Consider the following 24,043-nt stretch of genomic DNA (forward strand, 5'->3'; position numbering starts at 1 on the left):
GAGGTACAGATCTGAGATTCAACAGTCTTGCATAATTCACAGTGCTTACCAGAGCACATACCCTCCCCAGTGTCTATCACCCAGTCACCCCATGCCCCTAGGATTTTTTTTAAGTAATCTCTACACCCAACATGGGGTACAACTCACCCCCGAGATCAAAAGTCACATGTTCTACCAATTGAGCCAGCTAGGCGCCCAAAGAAAATTTAAGGATGTACGTTTAGCATGATCAGTTGGTGTAAAAAAGATGGTTATATATGGCCCTCTGTGCATAGAATACAGTACATACGTAAGAGGATCTCTGGAAGGAGATTCAAAACTGCTGACAAGGGATGACAACTGGGTGTTGGGAGGCAAAATGAGAACATTTTCTTACGCCCACAATTGGCTTGAAAACAAATGCTAGAGGATTTGGAAGTTTATGGCTGCAAGGCAACTGTGGTTTCTCCTTTCCAGAGGTTGTTTGAAACTTACCCTGGCGAAGCAGTTTCTTCATTCCATAAATGCCATGTGACTTCAGATGTGAATAATCTGTTTAAAAACTTCACTGTAAATTCCCCAAGTGGTTTTTTTCTTTTCTAAGATTTTAAGAAATCTCTACACCGAACGTGGGCATCGAACTCACAACCCTGAGCTCAAGAGTCACCTGCTCCACGGACTGAGCCAGCCAGGCATCCCAGTGAGTTTTCAGGTGCACATGCATGAACAAGGCACTGTAAACAGTCCTCACTGGTTCTCTGCAGACTGCCTCTCCCTTCCAGCATGAATCAAGGTCCTTAAAGGAGGCTCCTTCCACCTACAGCCCCCCCATGCCCCACCCCAACCATCTACCCAAGTTCCCATCTACCCACAATTAAGTATCACATTGCCATTGTTATCTTTAAGTAGACTCCACACCCAGCATGGAACCCAACCCTGGGCTTGAACTCACAACCCTGAGACCACGGCCTGAGCTGAGATCTAGTGCCATTGATGCCTTAACCCCACGCCCCAAATTATCTTTTAACTCCACAATTCCACTGCTAGGAATTTATCTCCAGATCAGTATCAGGGAAGTTGGCTTGAGGCATTTGCACGCATAGCAGTACTGTTTACAGTATCAAGAAATTAGATTTTACCTTTAGGACCAGGGAAAGGATGACCTATCCATGAAGATACTGTACAGGGGTAAAGATAAGAAGCTGTGTGCGTGATAGGATATAGAACACTGTACGGCATAAAGCATTTTGTTAAAAGAACTTTATGGGGGTGCGGAAACACACCAAAAATTGTTAAAGGGACTGGGAAGCAGATCTTCACTTTTATCTGAGGTTTTATTTTCCAGCCTTATAAAAAGGCGAATATTTACTTGGCAGGATGAAAGCTCATTTTTTTAACTCGAAGTTTTTAATCTTTTCAGCACCATTTACTTTTTAAGTGACTCTCCAACTAGATTCAGCTTGCTTGGGCAGGGCCCATGAAGAATGCCACGAGCCCTCCCAGATTTTCCTCAACAGACTCCTTAATTCCTAGCAGCGTTCCCGGGCTGGGCTTGCATCTCCCCAAGGCCTGAAGCTGTGTCCCAGCCTGCCTGCTCCTCGGCAGGAGACCAGGTGGGAGGTAAGCAGACACAACCTGGAATCCCAGTAAGCGCAATGTTTGTTTTCCAAACAATTTTATTGAAATGTGCCAAGAGTACACGGGTAGCACAAATGTAGGAACAGGAAAAAAAAAAAATCACATGTACAATAATTTTTTAAAAAGTGAAGGTTAATCTTGGGAGATATCAGGTCCCCCTCCCCTCCCCCTCCAGACTTCCAGCGTTTCCGTTATGGTTAAGCCCACTAACCTAGCATTTAAAAAAAAGGAATACAGGAACTTTTGCAAAAGAAAAAAAAAAAAAAACAGAAACAAAAAACAAACAGCATAAAGGAAAGAGAAATGTTTTCCTGCTCAGATGGGACTCTTCCTGGGCACCTATTAGGAGGCGTGCTGAGCGGTGGAGAAACACAACTTCAGAGTGTAAGGGTATGGACCATCTGCAAGGAGAACAAAGGGAGGTTTGGCTGGGCCCCCCCCCTCTGGAGGCGCCAACCACCCGGCCCCCCTCCGTTTCTGCAGTTCGCCTCTGAGGATCTAACTGGTCACTGCCCAATGTGAGACTTACAAACAAGCCCAATACTGAAGGCACTTCCCCTCCCCTGCCTTTGATTCCATGGGGAATCCCAGCCCCAGCTCCTCAGCTGGCCCAGGGCCTAAGTGGGCAGGTGTTCCCCGCTGGCCAGATCAGCCCCTTTCCGGGGTACCATCTGAGCCAGCCTCTGACGCACGGAACGCCAGTCCCTCAAGCTGGCAGAGTGGCGGCAAGCAGCCAGGCTGGCCCTCCCTCCCATGGGGACCATCGGGCTAATCTCCTGGCGACCAGGTCCCACCTGCCCATGTCAGCACCAGTGAACAGATCTCTGGGGCCCTATGTTGATGGCAAGGAAGGACGGCTCTGGCCTGAAGCCAGGCCACCATTAGGCCACGAGGGGGACAACTACAGGACACACAGACACTCACTTGGGTTTTTCATCTGGTAATGATTCAGGAAGCCCAAAGTCTCCAGGGCATCGCTCTTGGATTCCCACTCCAGCAGCCCAGAGGAGCTGCGTTCACCTGATCAGAAGGCGAAGTCAGTTTTAGGATGACCTGAGCAGGAAGCAGGGGGCCACCCACCTACAACCGAGGAATGGGGAAAGGCAGCGGGGGCAGTTTACTCACTTTTGCCTGAGAATACTTTCACAGAAGATGGCCGTTTCACTCCCAGCTCGTCGCAGATCTGCAAGACACAGAAAAGATTCAGAGGCAGGAGTTAACCACATGGCAGGATTCAAGCAGCCCAAGACAATAGTACTACATTTTCCGGAGTTTCTAAACTTCGATCACAGAACATACTCTAAGGTTCCCCCCACCGCCGCCCATGACCCAAAAAAAGGTTCAGAAACACCACTCTATGTTTCCACTACCATGAACTATCACCATTATAGTAGAAACTGCTTTTTAAAATCCCCATCTGGGTGTAGTGGCACTAAACAAATGTTTGCTGAAGAGCAACATCTCAGGCCCGAGCAAGGTCTCAAGTCCAACCCTGCCAGTCAGCCCTCCTCCCCCTCAGCGTCCCAGTTTCCTGTGACGAGGCTTGAACAGGAGCCTCCCTTCTGATGTTATCGAGACATGGAAGGGCCTGACTCCGTGGATGCTTTGAGACTGGATTCTGATCACCTCTCTCACCCAGATACGGAGAAACCTTTTCCAGCAAACAGCAGCCATCCTACTTTATCAGTAACGCAAACAGTACGGCACCTGCACTGCGGCCAGGGCTCCGGAACCATTCTCAGCCTATCCTGGTCCCTGCTGCATCCCCGGGGCCCAACCCAGGGCCTGGCAGAGCTGTGGCTCAGTAGGTCCTCAAAAAGACTAAGATAAATGGCTCCTTCACATGGCTGTGGTGAGGGACCCACTGACAGCACCCACCTCGAAGAAGTTCTCCTCAGTCACCTCCAGAGGGGCATTGAAGAAGTGCAGCACGTTGCTAGGGTGCTGGATGCGGTTCTTGGCTGCCTGCTCTGGAGTAGAGAACCGATTGTTCCTGGATTCGCTGAAGTCTTTATAACTGCAGGACCCGTCTTCTAGCCCATAGGACTGCCCGGGCATGATGGCCGGTTGCTTGGAGACACTGTACCAGGGGAGGGGAGCTCTTTGTCAGACCAGAGCGCAAGCCCTCCACGGTGGCCCCGTTCCTGTCTGAAGATGCTGGGTGCCTCAGGGGGCATTGCTCCACAGCTGAGGTGAGGCCAACACACTTGTTCCCACTGCTTCAGTCAAACGCCGGGGAGCGTTCCCGCCACACCCAATCCCTGCCCGAACAAGCACCCGGCCTCCCTGTGCTCCTCTGCGGGGCCCTTTCCGGAGTGGCCCCATCCCACTTCCTTCTTCCGGCGGCTCCTCTCCAACACCCGCAAGCCTGAGGAGACGGAGTACCTACCAGACATTCAGCTTCTGCCCGAACATGAAGTTGTTGTTGAGGTGAGTAATGGCCCGGTCCACAGCATAGCCATCAGCCATCTCCACCATGGCGGCCCCCGGCTTGCTTTTCATGAATTTCACCTTGAGGAGAGCAGTTGCGATCAGTGCCACTGCCCGGCGGCCAGAGATGCTTCTCCCACCCCCTGAGTTAATTAAAAGGAAGGAACTCCTGGCTCTAGAGCGAGGCTTCCACCCCCTCACTTGTGAATGAGGAATCAGGAGCACTGAGCGGCATGTGTGGCCCACAGGAAGGGCTCAGCGTGCCGGGCAGGGTTTTTCTCACCTGGGGACACGACCCATGAGTGCATCGCTTAATGAAGCACAACAAAAACGGGGGAGGCGGCGCACGGTGAGAAAACAAGGCAGATCCTGCCACCGACGTCTGTCAGACACACACGGGCTACGGAGTGGGCATGACATGTAACACCGCTGTGGGTGACAAGACTGGAAGCAGCGAACAACCCGTGACACAGGCGCTGAAGCCAAATCTCTAGCACGAGGTCCTGCTTCCACAGAAAGGTCTGGGAACCTGGGCAAGTTATTCACCCTCCCTGCCTTCACTGCCCCGACTTGTCTCATCAGGGCTTCTAGTAACAAACAAGTTGCTACGCGTCCAGTCCTTTCCACAGCGCCTGATATGGGAGGGCAGGCTTAACCTGCACTACGGCTGCGACCACCGTGACTCCCGGGCTAAGCCAGGGGCTGCGAGCACACGGGCTCCCAGGACTCCGCTGGGTTCAAGAGCAACAAGCCACCTGGTCAGAGGTGAACAGCCACCTGTCCCACAGGCAAGGCAGGAAGGCCCAGGGTGGCCAGATCATAAGTTTTCTGAAGAAAATCCTCACACGATGATCTTCGGCCACAATAAATTTGAGTTTTATAATCACGTTCGTCTGACGTTAAGTATTAGTACTTTCACGTGAAGAAGTCCTGGTTAACGGCCCCGATTAAGAAACAACAGAACACCCACGGTGAAGACCAAACAAAACGTCTGCAGCCGGTCGCCTGCTTCAGTGAGTCACCCTCTCGGAACCAGCCTGCTGCCAGCCAGGCTCCTTCCCCCACCGAGACGCGCGCGGCTCGGTCCGCTAGGTCTATAAAGGAAGCAACGGACCTAACAGAGGCTCACCTTCTCCACATTGCCATACAAGCAGAAGACATTGAAGACCCGATCACAGTTCATCTTAGATTGATCCAAGCCATAGACCATGAGCACAGGGCTGTCGGCGTGGGGGCCATACTCGGGTGGTGGGGGAGGGGGTGGGGGGTGCCCATACTGGGGGCCGTAGCGACTTGGGCCCCGACGGTGACCCCCCACTGGTGGGCCCATCCTTCTCCCTTCGTAGTGAGGTGGGGGGGGCCCGTAGCCCTCATCATGGTAATGGCTGTGGTACCCACCGTGGGGCCCTCCTGGGGGGTGGGAAGGAAAGAGAGGGAGGACGGGTGAGAATTTGCGCGGCGGGCGGCGGGCAGGGGCACATGAGCCACGGGAGTCCACGGAGGGGAACCCCCTGCCCTCACCATATTCTGCGGGGTGATCTCCCAGGAGAGGGGGCTGTCTCTGGCGTTTGTTAGGGTTGCTGCCAGGATCACCTGCGGACAGAAAAAACAGTCAGAGGCTAACCTGGAACAAAGGGGGTCACCCTCCTGACTAGAGGCTAATCTCAAAGACCTTCAGTTCCTGCAAGCCTGAGGCAAACCCTCCCTTGCTCACCGGAGCTGCTGGGGCCTCCTTCCTGTGGCCTGACCCAAGTGGCATGACCCTTCCTGTGGCATGAAGCCAAGCCTCAAGGCTGGAGCCCACTTCCCTTCCCCTGCCCATGCCAAGCGGCTGGTTTCCGTTCTCTGGGAAGGATGAGGCCAGCTTCTGGGCTCTCCCCTGCCCTGGCCCAAATGAGAAGCCGAGCTCTCGGGTCCTCTGGGGAACCTGCAGATACTAGGGAAGTTGTTATGTTATGGAGGACCAAGAGCAGATTTCTAGAACTCCCAAATAAAGGGAGAGAAGTTAAGAGTGGGAAAACCACCAAGGGAAGGCAGGACAAAAAGAAGATACAATCTGGCCCCCAGAGTTCCAAGGTTCTAGGAGCTCTAGGCCCCTCTCTCTAGGCCCCTTCTTTCTTAACCCCGGTCCTCCCGGCCACCCCCCCACCCCCTCCCCCAAGTCACATCCAACCCGAGGAGAGGGACTGTGGGAAAGGACAAGCAGGGCAACATCAGAACCAGTTCAATTGAACAGTCATGTACAAGGCATTGACATTCTCAGACCCCGACAATGGCGCAGATCCACCCCAGACCCCAGCTGCAATGCGTAGTCGCTACATGAATTTAGCGCTTGAGTGGCAGACACTGTGCGAAGCGCTTTACAGACATCACCGCTTCAGAAATTCCTCACAACAACCCTATGAGGTAGGTACTATTTTAGCCCCGTTTTACAGATAAGGAACCTGAGCACTCAACTTTTAACTGAGCAGTTAAAAGACACTTTGGCCCAAGGTCACAAAGCAAACGTTAGCCGCCGAGCCAGGATGTGAACCCAGGTCTGGCTGACTCCAAAACCCAGGGCTCGGGACCACTGCCCTTTCCTGCCACCCGGCCTGGGTTTTGTTTCCAACAATCAGTCATTACAAAGATGGAAAAGGGCTACTTACAGCAGAAGTACAGAGTACAATGTCCATTTGTCACAAAAAACAAATCTGTATTTTCTCTTACCATTGGACGCTTCAACAGTGAGTTAGCACAGTTCTGAAAGATGGCGTCCCATCAAACATACACTGCGACCCTGCATCACATGGTTTTACAGTCATAAATACAAGTTACGGTACACATCCGCTACAATTTTTTTTTTTTTTTTAAGAATTGTCTTAAAAGTCAATGTTTTTGATTAAATCAAAAATGGCTCACAGATGTTCTGTCCTCAGAAGATACCAGAAAAGTGGAAAATAAAGGTGTATGAAGTGGGTAGTGTCCCTCCGTGTTGTCAGCTCCTCACACTTGTGTGCTGCAGTGCGGTGCTTCTGGCTGTGTAGCGCTCCATGTGCGTGTCTCCTGGGTATGGAGTGTGCCAGTGGCCCCACTATGCCCGCGCTTTTGGCCTTGGGAGCGCGCCCGCTTACCCACCAGCAGGTAACTGTGTACCTCTGAGCTGTTTGGCTGTCTGGTTTTAGGTCTGTTTTGGTTTTTTTGATTTTTTTTTTTGTTGTGGTTTAAGTTTTTTTTTTTTTGGTCTCTGATCTCCAGTTGGTGCAGTTTATGTTGGCAGCCGATGACTGCGGAAAAAATAAAAATATCAAAACAGAAAACAAAAAAAAGGCCCTCCCCAAACCAAAGGACTTAAAAACAAAAAACAAAAAAACAACCCATATGGCGAGGAATGGAGAGAGGATCCTATTGTCTTGGAGGCCCATGGAATCTACTTCGGTCTATGAAACGTTCTCCAAAAAGAGCGCCGCTGGCTGGCTGGGAGAGCTCTGTTCTCTGTGTTTCCTACTTCTGTGTACATTCTCGGGTTCGAGTTTGCTTGGATTTTGACTTTTTTTTTTTTTAATGTTTAATAAAAAAGCAGTGCCTGCTGCCATGTTGCGTCTCTTTCTCTCTTTGTCTCTGTCTGCCTCTGTCTCTGTGCTTGTAGCTGTTCCTTGGAGCGCGGTGTGGTGTTCTTGATGTAGTGAGCTCAAGTCTGCGGCTGTTTCTGGGGACGTGGTGGAGGCTGCGTGTTCTGTCCTCTCCAGGAAGAGCTAGTGGTTTCTACCCTGTGTGTTGGTGAGCAATGTGCAGGGGCAGAGCCGCTGAAGTATGGTTCCCGAGGGGTGGCGAAGCACCGCCCTCACTCCAGGCCACCTCCTCAGCTCTCGTTTTTGCCCCCCAGTCTTGGGGCGGCCAGAGCTGAGAGGCATCAAAACCAATGCACAGCCAGCCCCTGCCACTAGCCCCTGCCGGTCTGCACATCTTCTATTTATGTTCCTTGGAGAAGAAATGGTTGGTTGCCATGTTTCTGTTAGCGGTCATGTAATGCCATTGCCCGCTCTGGTACATTCACTCGATCACCAATTTGCCTCTGACCTCTGGAGGGGCGGCCAGGCCCACAGCGCCCACCGTGAGGGTCCTGGGGAGAGTCTAGCCCACCCTGCCCACTGCTTCCCGGCTGCGAGGGCAAGCAAGACAGGCCCGCCTAGGAATGGGGGCCTTTGGCCTCCCAAGGCCCGTGAGAGGTCAGCAACCAGCCTCCTCCCTCAGCCCGTGGCCTAGTCCGACGTATCAGACCAAGACAGACAGAGATGGATGGTCTTGCTGAGGGGGTGCCGCTGCTTTTCCAAAGGCAATCCTCCTCCACCTCTCCCTCCTATCCAAGGCAAACCATTCTTGACAGAGTCTAGGAAGGGGGTTGTCCGTTTGGGCCCCCCGCAGAGATGTTGAGTCCCCGCTACAAGGGAGGTGAGGCGTGTCCGCCCTGCTCCAATCCAGGGTGTCTCACCTCCACAAGTCAACTTGCTCAAAGGCTCTGCTCCAAGGGTCTGCGCGCCCTCGTTACCTCCCCAGTCTGCCCCCGCCCTTCCCCCAGCAGACCCTCTTGATAGTAACAAGCAAGAGAACCATTCCTGGCCCCAGTGAGAATGGAGAGTCAGTGACTCTAGGCAGGCTCCTAGAAGGGCGGCAGCAGAATCCATCTGGGAGCCGCTACTGGTTTATAAGCCATCGCCACGCCCTGTGCTCAGCGAGGCCCTGCTCCCCAACCCTGTTCAAGCCTCTGCCCTCGCTCTATACCCTCAGCCACATCAAAGGGCCCCCCCGGCAGCAGCTAGAACCTACAGAGGCCCTCTCATTCACCCTCTCCCACTGAAGCATCTTTTCCGAGAGCTGACCGCGCCCCCCAGGCCCTCCCATGTCCACAGGGAGCCCAATGGCATTACATAACCCTGAGCCCGGGTCAATGAAGTGCACTAGTCGAGTGAAGGCGAGGCGGGTGTGTTTAGAACAAAGTTGCCATCAGGATTACCTTGTCCACTGAGATTGGGGTTTGTGTAGTCCCAAGTATCCTGATCGTTCTTGAACACATTCAAGCGTGTGGGCTGCAGGGACAAGATAAAGCTTGAAATTAGCCAGGCCCCAGCTCACCTGGAAGCTGACAAGGGGTAGTCATTTCCTAGACCTACCTTTGCATATTCAATCTTCAGAGTGCAACAGCCTGAGTAAATGTCAGCCCCATTGAGCGAGGCCTTGGCCCGCTGGGCACTCTGCACAGAATCAAATGTGGGTAAAGTTAAGGAAAGCCCCAAGACGGGTACTCTTCGGAAAAGGCTTCAAGCGGTCCCAGAAAGGGAGGAGGATGAGGAAGCACCCAAAGACCATACTGCATGTGAGCTCTGGGGTTAGTTCACTGACCAGTCACTAGCCGCTCACACAGAGAGGGGCTGGAGTGCTGCCCTCGGTGGGCAGTCACTGTCCAGTTCCTCTGTCATCCGCACTCCCAACCCCACCAGCCCAGAGGTGGCAGCAACTCCCTCTGCCACCACCCCAGGCCAAGCCACTTTCCCTTTGCCCAAACTTCTCCCTCTCGTGCCTTGTGCTTTGACTAAGCCTGGACAATCTCTGAAACATCAACCGGATGACATTCCTGCCTGGAACTCCGTCAGTGGCTTCCCACCGCACCCTGACCATGCTTCACAGCACTGCCTGAGAAGCCCTGCTCACTGCTTCCAACGCCCACAGGGAACCTTCTGTCCTTCATCAGCCGTCAGGCCGTTTGCTATCTCCAACACTAAGGACCTGAGCACCTTTACAGAGACCGTTCTTCCGCCCTGAATACCAGCTCCTATCTCCTCATGGCAACAGAGTATCACCCCGCCATATCTGCCAGTCGCTCCTCCCCTCCACGGCACTTTAGACTCTGACCTTTCACACGACATGCCTTACTGTTCATTAACGATCCCTCCCATCAGACGAGGGGCTCTAGGAAGGGATCTGGCACCTGGCAGCCATTAGGGCTCTGTGCTGGTTGAAGGATGGGGCCCTGCCGAGCTTTGTGAGAGCCCTCACCTCAAAGAACGCCCCTTTCCCAGCAAAGGATATTCCACCATGGCCTGGACTCCATTCTTCCGGAAAATAACAATTCTCTGGACAGGACCACAAGGGTTGCAGATAGTGTAAAGAACATCCTATAAAAAGCACACAGGCAAGATGAAAGGGCACTGGCAGGTCAGTGTGGTTCAGGGGAGAGGATGGGAGGAAGAGAGAGCTCACAAAACCATCTAAAAGAAGGCCTGTTGGCACGCACCGTGGTAATGGAATAAATTGGGTTCAGGATGGTAAAGAGAAGCACACTGTTGACGCTCCGGGAGTCATCCGAGTCCCCGGGGCGGGAGATCTTCTGGCTGGTAGAGTAATTGACAAAAGCTGGGTGGCCAGCAATGTAGATTTGGTTGTCGGCTGCGTAGTTCACAGCGTTGCAAGCCCCCAACACGTCTTCAAACTCCACCAACGCTTGTCTCTTTTTAGGCATTACTACCACATAGCTGGCAGAGAAAACACACGTTTCAGTCGTCTCGGGGGAACACAGACAAGAGGATGACATTCAATTTTCCCTGAATGGACTCATCTCTCTGGACTCCTCTGTACCTCCACCATGGTTTCCTGACCTGAACACCCTCACCCTAAGTGGCACAATAGGCAAAAGAGATGTAGCTGTGGTATCACTTCCTCTGGGAAGCCTTCCTTCCTGAGTCCTCCTCCCGAGTCAGATGCCTCCCGCAGGCTCCTGGGCTTTCCTATCACAGTACTGATCACTCTGGGTGGGCAGCTATCTGGGAGGAGCCCAAAAACTTCACTTGCTACTCTACTGCCAGTACCTAACATAAACGAGAGAATGCGGACTAGAAGCTAGAGGCAGGGGGAAAAAAAAAGACATGAAACTTGCTATAACCTGAGCAAAGCGTAAGGGCCAAACAGGCCATGTCACTTCCAACAGAAACTAAGGACGCACAGGACACCAAGGAGTTGAATTCTATGTCCAACCCGTGGCCTCTGACTGGAGTACCTGATGGGTCCAAATTCCTGCAAGGCCTCCACAAGGTCAGCTTCCACCACGCCGTCAATCAGGCCCCTGATGTGGACAACTGGGGAGGCAGGGGTTTTGTGTGGGTCATCGTAGTTCTCCTGAGAAAAGAAGCAAGAACGTAACTTCATTTTCTGCTGTACAAGATGGTAGCCCACTGCCCTCTGTGCTTTTGAGGACCCAATCAGATAAGACACTTAAGTGTCACACAGAGCAGACAACAAGGGATGGCAATACAAACCAATGACCCCAAAAAGATTTTGGCCCAGCAGTGCTCAGGCCCTGAGTGGGTGGCCACTTGCCTATACCTCTTGCTGTAGCTTCTGAGGAAGGCAGAATGGGAAACAAGGCATGCCCCATACCTTATATTCCTCCTAGAATTTTTCTCTTCCCACTGGTCAAGGAAACGGGAGAAAAGATTGGGATGGAAAGGGGACAGCATTGGCAGGAAGGGCTCAAACAGCCTTTTGCTGCAGTCTGAATCACACCATTCTCTCGGAATGTTTCTTTGCCCTTTCCCTTGTGCAACAAGCCCAGCCAAGCGTTGCTGTTCCCACCACTCACCCCCAGGATCAATCATGGTAAAACAGCCCATGCCCCAAAAGCTGTGAAAGCCACTTCTAGTCTTTATAATCACCCACAAAAATCTGTGGTAGAAAATACTGCCTAGGCTCGACTATGGAAAATCAAGATGAGAAAGGTCCTTCAGAAAAAAAAGAAACTCCAACCCACATCACTAAAAACCAAGACGGTTCCCTCCCAAGAAGTATCTTTCCACCCACACAGAGAGAAGCCTCTGGAATCAGGAGGAGAGTAACTTTCTCCATGTCTCCTGGGCTCTGGGCCCAACCTCCTGTTTGAGAGCCACCAAGCAGAAGCCCAGGGATCTGGGCAGAAGTGGATTCTATTTCAGGAACGAACCACACAAACCACAGGAGGCACACCCGCCTGCTGGTTACCAGCTCAGCGGTTTGGAGTTCCATAGCCCATAAATTCTAATCCCAGCCCCTCCCCCCCCACTAACTATACGATCTAAACAAAGTTACCTCAGCTCTACGAGTCCCGAATTTTAATACCATCCTGTACCTCATACAAAACTGTTGGAAAATTTAGTTCAAGTAGTTTTAAAATGTGTGCAACAAGTCCTGCCACAATTTAAACCACTAGAAATCACAGCTAGAAATCACCACCAAACCCTGGAAAATCCTGCAAATGGCTGAACGGGAGAGGACTTCATGAACTTGCAGGGAGGAGGGAACAGGCTCCAAGCCAGGAGGAACAAATGGTGGTCCTTTCCGACAAGGAGACCAAAGACGTCGAATCCCTTCCAAAACGCCCACCCTAAGGAACATTTTGGTTCACCAAACCAACTACACCCAGTTAACCCCAGGAAATTGTAAGAAAACTTCTGATGGTTCCAAAATTTAGTTCAATTCCCAAATGGCATAAAAGACCTTCACAAGCCCCTTTCTTCCGGTTTTCAAAGCCCACAAAAATGGGGATATATTCTGTTCTGGGGGAATATCCTCAAATTAGATCAACTTCTGTGTCGACACAAACCATGACATTATAAAGATTAAACAGCGATCGGCCAGAATTCCCCACTCTGGCGCGGAAAAGGCCACCGCCCACCCGTTCCCGCTCACGCGGTGCCCCCCCCCGCCGCCCACGAGGCCCAAGCAGAAATGCGCTTGCGCGTGAGGGCAGTGAATTAAACGATAAAGGAAAAAAAACGGCCCGGCCCCCCACGCTCAAGCCCGCGGCGCCTGCGCACTGCGCCACCCGCAGCGCGAGCTCCTTCCTCCTCCTCCCACACCCCCCCCACCGCTCTGAATAGCGCGCACGCGCAAGCTCCTGTCCTCGCGCAAACCCCGCCGTTTGCCCAACGCCTGCCCCTCCCCCACCCCGTCACGGCGTGAGGGCCTGGGCGCGTGCGCAGAGGCGCCCCCCTCAAATGAATACCCTCAAGGTGGAAATTTTTCCGTTCCTTCCCGGCCGTCCCCGGCACCTAGGGCCCTGGCCTCACCCCGCCGCCGCCACCCGCCGCCCCGGCTCCTCCACCGCCGCCGCCGCCGCCTCCGTGCTGGTCGCCAGCGTTGTCCGTCTTGAGCCGCTTAGGGGCTCGGCCGCCCTCACTGCCGCCGCCGTAGTAGCGGCCACCGCCGCCTCCGCCGCCCGCCGCCGCCATCTTCACCATCGCTCCCGACCGCCTCCGCTGCTCGTCCGGCTGCTGCCTCTGCTCCAGCCGCCGACGCCGCTTCTCCGCCCGGGGCAGCAGCCTCCGCGACATGGCGGCGCAGAACCCGCCTCCCCCCGCCTCTCATTGGGGGAGGGACACGCCCGTCACTCGCCGCCCCCACCCGATAGGGGGAGCCACTGGTCCCGCCAAGGGGGGAGGGGAAGCCTCCGCCTGCCCTGCGCGCCTATTGGGTACAGCCCACGCCGTTCTTCAGACGGGCCCGCCCTCATTTGTCTGGGACACTCCTTATAGGCGAGCGCTTTCTGCCAGTCATCTGGCTGACCCCGCCGCCTTAAAATAAACTCCAATTTGATAGGTCGGATTTCTGGCCCTGCCTGGCCTTCCTTGGAGCATCTGATAGGAACAACGCTCCCCACTCGCCCGAAAGGCCCCGCCTTCTTCCCACTTTCATTGGCTTCCTCACTAATCCATCAAACCGAAAATTCTTAGTGCTCCAGTCAAAACGACTACGTTCCCGCGCCACTCCGCAAGGAAGAAAGGAAACCCCTCCCTTTTGCCTCTCTCCAGTGGTTACTGCAGATGCCCATCTTCTACGTCTCTACCCGATTAGTCAATGAAGAGTGGAAAGGGTCGTAGGACCACCGGTGGTCTTTGATTGGGTGAAAAAGGAAAGCCCTCCCCAAGCCGGCAGGCGCTCTTTGGCGCAGTCTAGGAAAGGATCGGAGGCGAGAGCGCAGGCGCGAATAGGCTTTCGGGCGTCTCTGGAGGCGGGGCAACCCTCTAAACCGGCGAAGGCCTGGCGTACCCCCAGTATTTATTGACGTGCTGTGTAGGGCCGCAGGGCTAGATCGAGACGGAGGCGCAGCTGCTAGTGCGGCTCTGTCCCCACCGTTATACCCTATTCCTCTCCACCTCGAGCCCCCACAACGCCGGAGGAATTTTAATAACCCAAACTTAACCCTTTCGGTAGAAAACCATTTGCCGCTGCCGACGGTCTTCCGACCCTGTCAAGTTCGCCGGCGTCCTGTCACCGCTCCGCCCCACCTCTAAATTCAGCCATAAGAGCGTCTTTCAGTTTGCACAAAGGGAAGGACCTCTCACGCACTTTTCGATCTTTGCCCGTGCAGGCCCTTCCATCTAGAACCTTTGTCCGCCACCCCTCCTGCCGGGGAAATCACTCCTCTTGTCCGTGCCGCAGTCTCCACTCTGAAAAGCGTTCCTTGTCCCAACCAGGCCCGACCCCGACCCTGCTCTGTGGTAACCCCTGACCACGCAGGCCCGTGGTTTTCACGCGACAGCCCTGACCTCTGCGGCTCGTCACGGCCTGGTGACTGTCCCTTTTCCAGAGGGGAAGTCCTCTGCGGGTAAGGGAGCGGGGGATCCCTGCCTAAGCCTTAGTGAGGCTGGCTCCCCTACCAGGCACCAGGTACAGAACCCGGCACAGCGCTCGCGCTCTGCAAAGGGGAGTCCTGGTGTTCTAAGTGTCCGGCGGGCCTGCCTGCCTTGGGGACCGGTCCAACGACGCCCAATAGCCGGAACCTAGGGGCGGGGCCGCGAGCTGAGCCAGGATCCCGCGTTATGGGGCTGCTTCTTGGGGGTGGGAGGGGAGACACTGCGCTTAGAGAGGACTGAGTCGTGAGAAATAGGGGCGACTCCCCCAAAGATGCTTCGGAATCTTCCCAACGGTGAAAGGGGGCTCCCAAAATAAGAGCCCTCGTGGAAACTAAGTTTGAAATGGGGGTCAGGGGCGCGAAGAGAGTGAGACAGGATTGGTGGGTTCGCAGATTTGGGGAGATAAAGTTGAGAGCGGGCTGACGGAGATCTAAATCAGCTCCCGGTCACACTGGGAAGATCCGAAAAGGCAGGCGGAACACAGGTGGGGGGGCGGCGCAGCGCCTTCAACACGTGATCGGTGCGCCGAGGGGCGGGGCGGGTCCCACTGAAGGGCGGGGTCGCGAGGTCCCGACGTCAGAGGAATGCGGTGGGGGGAGGGGGGAGAGGGGCCCCTCCCCTCCCCGCCCCCGCGCCCGGCCCGTACGCCCCTCGCGCCGACGCGCGCTGCCGGGACGCGGCGGAACGGTCCTCGGCGTGGCGCGTCCCGGGTCGCTCGCCCTCCGGCTCGCACCCACGGCGGGCGGCCGGGCCGTCGCGTTATCTGCACTGTCGCGCTCCCGGCCTCCGCCCCTCCCCCACCCCTCGCGCTCGGGCAGCGGGCGGCGCCTCCCACCCACCCCCCGCACCCCTCCCCGACCCCTCGCCCCCAGCCCCTACCAGCTCGGCGGCGAGCCTGGCCGGCCGTCCGGGATCGAAAAGAGAGCAGACACTGGGAAGTTTTGGGGGAGGGAGGGGCGGGCCTTAAAGGGACCACGACCTCTTTTCAGCCTGGAAAAAAAATAGGGGGTGGAGTGGGGGGAGAGATCGAGAGTGGCTCCGCAGTTGAATGGAGGAAACAACGCCAGAAAGGAATGGAAAGACTGATGCACCGTGGCGTTAGGGCTCCGCGTCCCTTCTCCCCAAACACGCCAACCCCTCATTCCACCCACCCCCCTCCCCCTTCCTTCTCGGAAAGTCACGCAGTTGTTTGGCAGTTACGCCTCGTTCCTCCTGGTCAGCCAAGTGCTGTGTTAGTTGAGGTTAATGTTGGGGCGCACATTGTACAGATGGGAAGATGGGCTCAGAGGACACAAGGGGCTAATGCAGGATCCCCCAGCTTGTAAGTGGCCATAGCGGGATTTGTCTGCCGCCGCCGACGTGTAAGCACCGCACTGCAGTACCTGTTGTGGTTACGGGGGCTGCAGTATGCCGTGCTGGTTAAGGGCACCGGCTCTGGGGCCAGACTGCTGAGTTCAAGTAGGGACCCTGCACTTACTAGCTCTGTGGCCTTGGAAAGTGAGTTAGCCTTTTTGGGCCTCTTTTCTTAATCATCCAATAGGGGAATGGTAATAGCACCTGCCTTCTAGGGTGGTCTTGAGAGATGCTAAGAATGTCTGGAAGCAGAGGGGACCTCAGGCCTACCCCCATTTCGCAGATAAGGTAAAACTGAGGCCCAGAGAAGGGAAAACCCAGTTAAAATACACCACAAGAAGACCTAGTCGCTACCCTCCTTACAAGACATAATCTGACCCTTGTAGGCAACTCCATGCCTACCCCTTTCCCACCTGTTTTTGACATGGCACAATGACTTCCTTTCATCAAATGCCCAGAGCCCATTCCTGACTTTGCACTGGCTCCCCACCCCCCCACCCCGCCTAGAATATTCTCCCAGATCTTTTTGCTCCTCATCAGCCGGGCCATGACTCAGATGTCACTTCCTGACCATCCAAGCCTAGTTACCCCCATGCACTGTTATAATCATGGCTCACCATTTGTCTCCCTCTTTGCTCTTTCCTCATTTGTCTCCCTCTTTGCTCTTACTGCCATGTGAAAACACCTAGTTATTTAATTTCTGTCTCTTGGCTAGAATCTGGGCTCTTTGGGGGCTGGAAGTAGGTATGTTTTAATCACTTTAAGCATCTACCCTAGGGTCATTCATTGAGCCAACACTAGTGGGGGCACCTGGGATAAAATGGTGAACAAGATATGGAAAATTTCTAGTGAAATACTTCTATTCTGGTGAAATACTTAAGTAAAACATATGGTATCAGGTGGTGAGAATTGCTATTCAGAGATTAAAACAGGGGCGCCTGGGTGGCTTGGTCAGTTAAGTGTCTGCCTTCCTCTCAGGTCATGGTCCCAGAATCCTGGGATGGAGCCCTGAGCCCCAAGTCTGGCTCCCTGCTCAGCAGGGAGTCTGCTTCTCCTCTCTCCACCCCCTCGTGCCTGCTCACGCTCGCGCTCTCTCTCTAATAAACAAAATTGTTAAAAACAGAAACAAAAACAAAAAAAAAAACAGAGAAGGAAGATGAGGAATGTATGAGGGCAGTTTGCTTGAGAAGAGGGTATTCAGAGGAAGCCTCACTGAGAAGGTGACATTCTTGCAAAGATCTGAAGGAGGGAAGAGAGGAAGTCATGTGGATACCAAAGGACAACCATTCCAAGCAGAGGGAACAGCCAATGCAAAGGCCTTGAGGTGAAAACGTGCCTGGTGTGTTCCAGGAACTGGCTTTGTGGCTGGAGTAGAATGAGGGGGGTGGTAAATGGTAAGCGATGCTGTCAGAGATGGGAAAAGGTGCAGTCCAGTCCAAGAGGGGACCGAGGGGCCTCCAGGGTTGGGGGAGGGCTTTGACTTTTCCTCTGAGGTGGAGCCCCTGGAGGCTTCCCTGATCTGGCTCAGGTATTCACAGGAGCCCTGTGGCTGCATGGTGTGGGTGTGGGAAACAGACTGTGGGAGGCGGGGCGGGAGCCAGGAAGACAGTGAGGAGGCTGATTCAGGGGAACAGTCTGGAGAAGAAGTGGGTCGGATCAGAGTGGAGGCCATGGAGGGGTTGAAGAGGGCGAGTTGTGGATCTGTTTTGGGTGAAAGTAGAGCCCAACAAAAAGACATATAGACCAATGGAACAGAATAGAGAACCCAGATATGGACCCTCAACTCTATGGTCAAATAATCTTTGACAAAGCAGGAAAAAACATGCAATGGAAAAAAGACAGTCTCTTCAATAAATGGTGCTGGGAAAATTGGACAGCCACATGCAGAAGAATGAAACTGGACCATTCTCTAACACCATTCACAAAGATAAACTCAAAGTGGATGAAAGACCTCAATGTGAGACAGGAATCCATCAAAATCCTAGAGGAGAACATAGGCAGTAACCTCTTTGACATCGGCCACAGCAACTTCTTTCAAGATACATCTGCAAAAGCTAGTGAAACAAAAGCAAAAATGAACTTTTGGGACTTCATCAAGATAAAAAGCTTCTGCACAGCAAAGGAAACAGTCAACAAAACAAAGAGGCAACCCACAGAATGGGAGAAGATATTTGCAAATGACACTACAGATAAAGGCTGGTATCCAAGATCTATAAAGAACTTCTCAAACTCAGCACCCAAAAAACAATCAAGTCAAAAAGTGGGCAGAAGATATGAAAAGACACTTCTCTGAAGAAGACATACAAATGGCTAACAGACACATGAAAAAATGTTCATCATCATTAGCCATCAGGGAAATCCAAATCAAAACCACATTGAGATACCACCTTACACCAGTCAGAATGGCAAAAATGGACAGGGAAAGAAACAACAAATGTTGGAGAGGTTGTGGAGAAAGGGGAACCCTCTTACACTGTTGGTGGGAATGCAAGTTGGTACAGCCACTTTGGAAAACAGTGTGGAGGTTCCTCAAAAATTTAAAAATAGAGCTACCCTATGACCCAGCAATTGCACTCCTGGGTATTTACCGCAAAGACACAGATGTAGTGAAAAGAAGGACCATATGCATCCCAATGTTCATAGCAGCAATGTCCGCAATAGCCAAACTGTGGAAAGAGCCGAGATGCCCTTCAACAGATGAATGGATAAAGAAGATGTGGTCCATATATACAATGGAATATTACTCAGCCATCAGAAAGGATGAATACCCAACTTTTACATCAACATGGATGGGACTGGAGGAGATTATGCTAAGTGAAATAAGTCAAGCAGGGAAAGTCAATTATCATATGGTTTCACTTATTTGTGGAACATAAGGAATAGCATGGAGGACATTAGGAGAAGGAAGGGAAAAATGGGGGGGGGATTGGAGGGAGAGATGAACCATGAGAGACTATGGACTCTGAGAAACAAACAGGATTTTATTTTATTTTTTTTATTTTTTAATTTTATTTATTTATTTGAGAGAGAGAATGAGATACAGAGAGCATGAGAGGGGGGAGGGTCAGAGGGAGAAGCAGACTCCCTGCTGAGCAGGGAGCCCGATGTGGGACTCGATCCCGGGACTCCGGGATCATGACCTGAGCCGAAGGCAGTCGCTTAACCAACTGAGCCACCCAGGCGCCCCTAAACAAACAGGATTTTAGAGGAGAAGGGGGTGGGGGGATTGGTTAGCCCGGTGATGGGTATTAAGGAGGGCACGTACTGCATGGAGCACTGGGTGTTATATGAAAACAACGGATCGTGGATCACCACATCAAAAACCAATGATGTATTGTATGGTGACTAACATAACATAATAAAATTTAAAAAAATGCAAAAAAAAAAAAAAAAAAAAGAAAGTAGAGCCCACAGGACAGGCTGAGGGGTCAAAGCTCCCCATGATTCAAAATCCAACCGCAGGGCTCATAGTGGTGGCCAAGGTCCCCAGCTCTTTTTGGTGCTCTATCCACTATGAGATGCTGCTTTAAAAAATATATATTTTATTTATTTATTTATTTGAGAGAGAGAGAATGAGAGAGTGAGCATGAGTGGGGGAGGGTCAGAGGGAGAAACAGACTCCCTGCTGAGCAGGGAGCCCATGTGGGACTCGATCCCAAGACCCTGGGATCATGACCTGAGCCAAAGGCAGACACTGAACTGACTGAGCCACCCAGGCACCTGTAATTTTAATTTTTTAAAAAAGATTTTATTTATTTATTTAAGATAGAGCGTGCATGCGCAAGAGAGAGCAAGAGCGAGTGCACACAAGGGGCAGAGGGAGAAGGAGAAGCTGACTCCCTGCTGAGCAGGGAGCCTACATGGGGGAATCATGACCTGAGACAAAGGCAAACGCTTAACCAACTGAACCACCCAGGTGTCCCCAGATTTTTTTTAAAGTAACATCTTTATTGAGATATATCCATACAACTTAGTGGTTTTTATTCACAAGGTTGTGGGATGGTCACCACTGTCTAATTCCAGAACTTTCTCATCACCCCAAAAGAAACTCCATATCCTTTAGCAATCACCTGCCTTCAACCAGCAGCAACCCTTGAGCTACTTTCAGTCTCTATGGATTTGCCCATTCTGGACATTTCATATCAATGGAATCATAAAACATGTGACCAGTTTGTTCAGGGTTCATTCAGGTTATAGGATGTCTTTCATCCCTTTTTGTGGCCAAATAATATTCCGCTGCGTGGACATAGCACATTTGTATTCATCGGTTGATGATCACTACTGCTCACTTCTCCAGGACTTTAGCTCCTGGCTCACTGTCTCTCATGCTGCCTCTCTCATCATCCTCAGTGATTTCCATACCCAGGTAGGTGACCCTCGGGCCATCCTTTGGGTTCCCAGACCTCCTCTTCTCCAATGAACTTGTCCTCCTCGCAGCCACTCCCTCCCTTGGGCACACCTACACCTCTTAGAACACCACAGCGTCTTAGAACCTCAGCTTCAAGCATCTCATTCACCATCCCTTGTATCCTGCCTTTCTAGTTGATTCCCTCCAAAACCTCAACTCCAACAATTTCCTCCAACACCATTCCTCTACCCCTCAGCCCCCTCATGTCTTCACACAGATCAAATTCCTCGACCGACCATTACGATCACCCCCTCACACACATTCACGACACACCTCCCCACTCCACCATACTCATCTGGCAAAACCACAGTCCTTATAAAATCTAAGTTTCCACCTATCGAATGCCTGCATCTGTGCAGTGGAATGTGGGCGGAGAAAAATACACACCCATGCCAACTGGCCTCGCCTTAACTTCATGCCCACTCACTTGGAGTGGACCCACAGTGCTGCTCAGCAACTTTGCGGGTGTTCCTGGTCCCTTGATTCTCCCAGATGACATATCAGACCTTCTCTTCAAACCTGCAAGAGCTCCTTCCTCATCCTCACTCTCAGCAGTGACCTCCTTCTTGTTTCCTGAGAGAATTGCAGTCACCTCACCAGGTCCACCCTCCTCCTGCATCGTCACCCTCCAGGCCACCTTCTTCCTTGTGCCTGGGGTTGGGGCGGGGGGTGGGGGGGCATGTTCCCATCTGTTGCACTTCCTTTTTTCCCCATGCATGTTCTCATTTTTCTCTTCCCCCATTCAAGAAATTGATCCCCTGTGGGCTCGGGGTCTCAGGAGAGAAAAGTGACAGGCCTGAGTGCAGAAATAGGTCAGCTCTCTTTTCTTTTTAAAGCCTCTTCAGGGCTCTAAGCGGAAATAGCTTCACGGTCTATTGAGCTTCAGAATGAAAGTTCAGTTGCCCTCAGGGGCCATTTGTTAAGTCAGCCCAGTAGAGGGAAAAGTGTCCGTTGCATTCCACAGCGGGGACACCCTCTCCCCCCAGCTCTATTGAGGTACAGATGACATGAAGAAAGTATACAAGTCGAGGAGTTTTGGCTTATGTAAACCTGGGAAGCCACCACCACAACCAAGATCATGGCAGTGAGAATGAACATAGCCATCATTCCTGAATTTCTTCATCAAACCCTCCATCCCTCACCCCTCCGTCCCTTCCCCCTCCGCACAGCCACTGACCTACCTGCTTTCTGTCACTATCGGTTAGTTGGTATTTTCTTTTTTCTTTTCTTTTTTTAAAAGGTTTTATTTATTTATTTGACAGAGAGAGACACAGCGAGAGAGGGAACACAGCAGGAGGAGTGGGAGAGGCAGAAGCAGGCCTCCCGCCGAGCAGGGAGCCCAATGCGGGGCTTGATCCCAGGACCCTGGGATCATGACCTGAGCTGAAGGCAGACGCTTAACGACTGAGCCACCCAGGCGCCCCAGTTGCTATTTTCCAGAATGAAATGCTACAGTGTGGATTCTCGTGTCTGGCTTTTTTCACTCAGCATCATTGTTTTGCGCTTCATGCATGTCGAACTAGGCCATTGCAGGGGACAGTTTATCAAGTCACCACGACTGGTTTATCGAGTGACCTGTTGGTGGACATTTGCCTTCTCTCCAGTCTTTGGCAATTACCGATAGAAGTGCTGTGAACACTGGTGTACAAGTCTTTGTGTGAACATACGCTTTCATTTCTCTAGGGTATACACCTAGGAGTGGAATGCTTGAATCATATACAGTAGGTATATATTTAACTTTTTTTAAAAAAGATTTATTTATTTATTTGAGAGAGAGAGCGTGGGGAGGCGCAGAGGGACAGGGAGATAAGCAGACTCCCCACTGAGTGGGGAGCCTGACGCTGGGCTCGATCCCAGGACCCTGAGATCATGACCTGAGCCGAAATCAAGATTCAGATGCTTAACTGACTGAGCCACCCAAGGCCCCCCTATATTTAAATTTTTAAGAAGCTGCCAAGCTTGGGGCACCTGGCTGGCTCAGTTGGTAGAGTATGTGACTCTTGATCTCGGGGTCATGAGTTCAAACCCCATGTTGGGTGTAGAGATCACTTAAACAGAAAACATTAAAGGGGCGAGATCTCTTAGCTCTGAGACTTGCCCTGTGGATCATGCAATCTTGACCGCCTAAGGTGTCAATGTTTGTTCGTGAACTGCCCCCCTGTACACAGAGGACAAGGGGAGACCAAAGAAAGAGACAGACCGCCCCAGATTGATAGGTGGCTGGTTTAATAAGCAAGGGAAGGTACTTACAAGGCTTGTCTTGGGCGCCGAAGATGGGTAGGTCTCCCCACCCACCCACCAGCATCTTAAGGATTATAGAGCCGGATGGTCTCAACAACACCTTGCTCTACCAAGGCTATGTCCTTGGGATGGCTCCCACTGTGGGAACGGTGGGCAGAAGTACATTCCACGGTCAGGGGAGGGAGTGAGGCGCCTCTGATCGCCTGAGTCCAGCTCGTGGGTCAAGCTGGGATGAGTCATCGCAAGTTCCGGTAGATAATGCCTGTCTCAGGTGTCATGGGGCTTGGGGTTCTCAGTAGCAAAGCATTATAATCTGCAGTGAGTGCTGGGGCAATGGCTGCTTCCCATGACTTCCATGCCCTTCTGGTGTTGGGTGTCTCCGCAGGGGTGTCCAGTTTGGCATATGGTGCAACAAGTCTTCCTGGATGATCATTCACATGAAGGGGGCGCCTGGGTGGCTCAGTCGGTTAAGCATCCAACTCTTGATTCCATGATCTTAGGGTCCTGGGATCGAGCCCTGCATCGGGCTCCGGGCTGGGCGTGGAGCCTGCTTAGATTCTCTCTCTTCCTCTTCCTCTGCCCTTCCCCCTGCTCATGCTCTCTCTCAAATAAAAATAAATAAATCTTAAAAAAAAGAAAAAGAAGGGTGCCTGGGTGGCTCAGTTGGTTAAGTGACTGCCTTCGGCTCAGGTCATGATCCTGGAGTCCCGGGATCGAGTCCCGCATCGGGCTCCCTGCTCGGCAGGGAGTCTGCTTTTCCCTCTGACCCTCCCCCCTCTCATGCTCTTTCTATCTCATTCTCTCTCAAATGAATAAATAAAATCTTTAAAAAAAAAAAAGAAAAGAAAAAGAAAATGTATTAAAGCCTGGGAGGGTACTTTAGTCTACCCAGCCAGGGTGGTTTTACCTGTTAGTAATCTAATCTGCTGTTTGAATATTCCACTTTTCCTTTCCACTAACCCTGCTGCTTGCGGGTTATAAGGGAGATGGGACCTCCATTCAATGTCCTGTTCTTTTGCTCTATCTTGTATATCATGATCTTCGAAATGTGACTCCTGATCACTGTTTATTTGATGAGGGTATCTGTACGTGGTACTCAGCTTCTCTAATCTCCCTGATGGTGACCCCCTGGCTTGCATGGTGATAAGGGAAAGCTTGGGTTAGGCCAGATGCCGTGTCCACACCAAAGAATTTAGAACCCTCACTCAGGGAAAGGAGGTCAATATAATCTGTTTGCCAGTCCCTCACTAGTTGGGAACTCTGGAGGCTGGCCCCACCCAGACTCCTTTGGCACTTGCTTTGGCATTATTTAGGACACACAGGACATACTTTTACAGAATTAGCCAAGTCACTG

General features: G+C 52.3%; 1 protein-coding gene across 3 annotated transcripts; it reads right to left on the reverse strand.

The window, feature by feature from the left end:
- Positions 1-1,637: 1,637 nt before the first annotated feature.
- Positions 1,638-15,637, reverse strand: HNRNPL (heterogeneous nuclear ribonucleoprotein L). 3 transcript variants are annotated; one of them, XM_078062769.1, is made up of 13 exons: positions 13,122-13,400; positions 11,078-11,196; positions 10,319-10,556; positions 10,112-10,199; positions 9,198-9,292; positions 9,041-9,113; positions 5,569-5,640; positions 5,177-5,457; positions 4,007-4,128; positions 3,496-3,697; positions 2,743-2,800; positions 2,542-2,637; positions 1,638-2,018 (listed from the first exon to the last, which is right to left on the reverse strand). In XM_078062769.1, exons 1-13 carry the CDS (start codon positions 13,383-13,385, stop codon positions 1,960-1,962), a joined length of 1,767 nt encoding a protein of 588 aa, XP_077918895.1. In that variant the 5' UTR covers positions 13,386-13,400; the 3' UTR covers positions 1,638-1,959. The 3 variants fall into 3 exon arrangements, with proteins under 3 accessions (XP_077918895.1, XP_077918896.1, XP_077918894.1); XM_078062770.1 differs by lacking the exon at positions 13,122-13,400 and adding an exon at positions 15,567-15,637 and having other exon boundaries at positions 5,177-5,640; XM_078062768.1 differs by having other exon boundaries at positions 5,177-5,640.
- Positions 15,638-24,043: the final 8,406 nt, after the last annotated feature.

Source organism: Halichoerus grypus, chromosome 15 (genome assembly GCF_964656455.1).
Source record: "Halichoerus grypus chromosome 15, mHalGry1.hap1.1, whole genome shotgun sequence".
NCBI lineage: Eukaryota > Metazoa > Chordata > Mammalia > Carnivora > Phocidae > Halichoerus > Halichoerus grypus.

Coding starts and splice junctions, on each gene's coding strand:
- HNRNPL (XM_078062768.1), bottom strand. CDS start 13,385: ATGTCGCGGAGGCTGCTGCCCCGGGCGGAGAAGCGGCGTCGGCGGCTG. Junction 2,801..3,495: donor CTGAGGAGAACTTCTTCGAG/GTGGGTGCTGTC, acceptor TGTGTCTTGCAG/ATCTGCGACGAGCTGGGAGT. Junction 2,019..2,541: donor TTACCAGATGAAAAACCCAA/GTGAGTGTCTGT, acceptor TTCTCCTTGCAG/ATGGTCCATACCCTTACACT.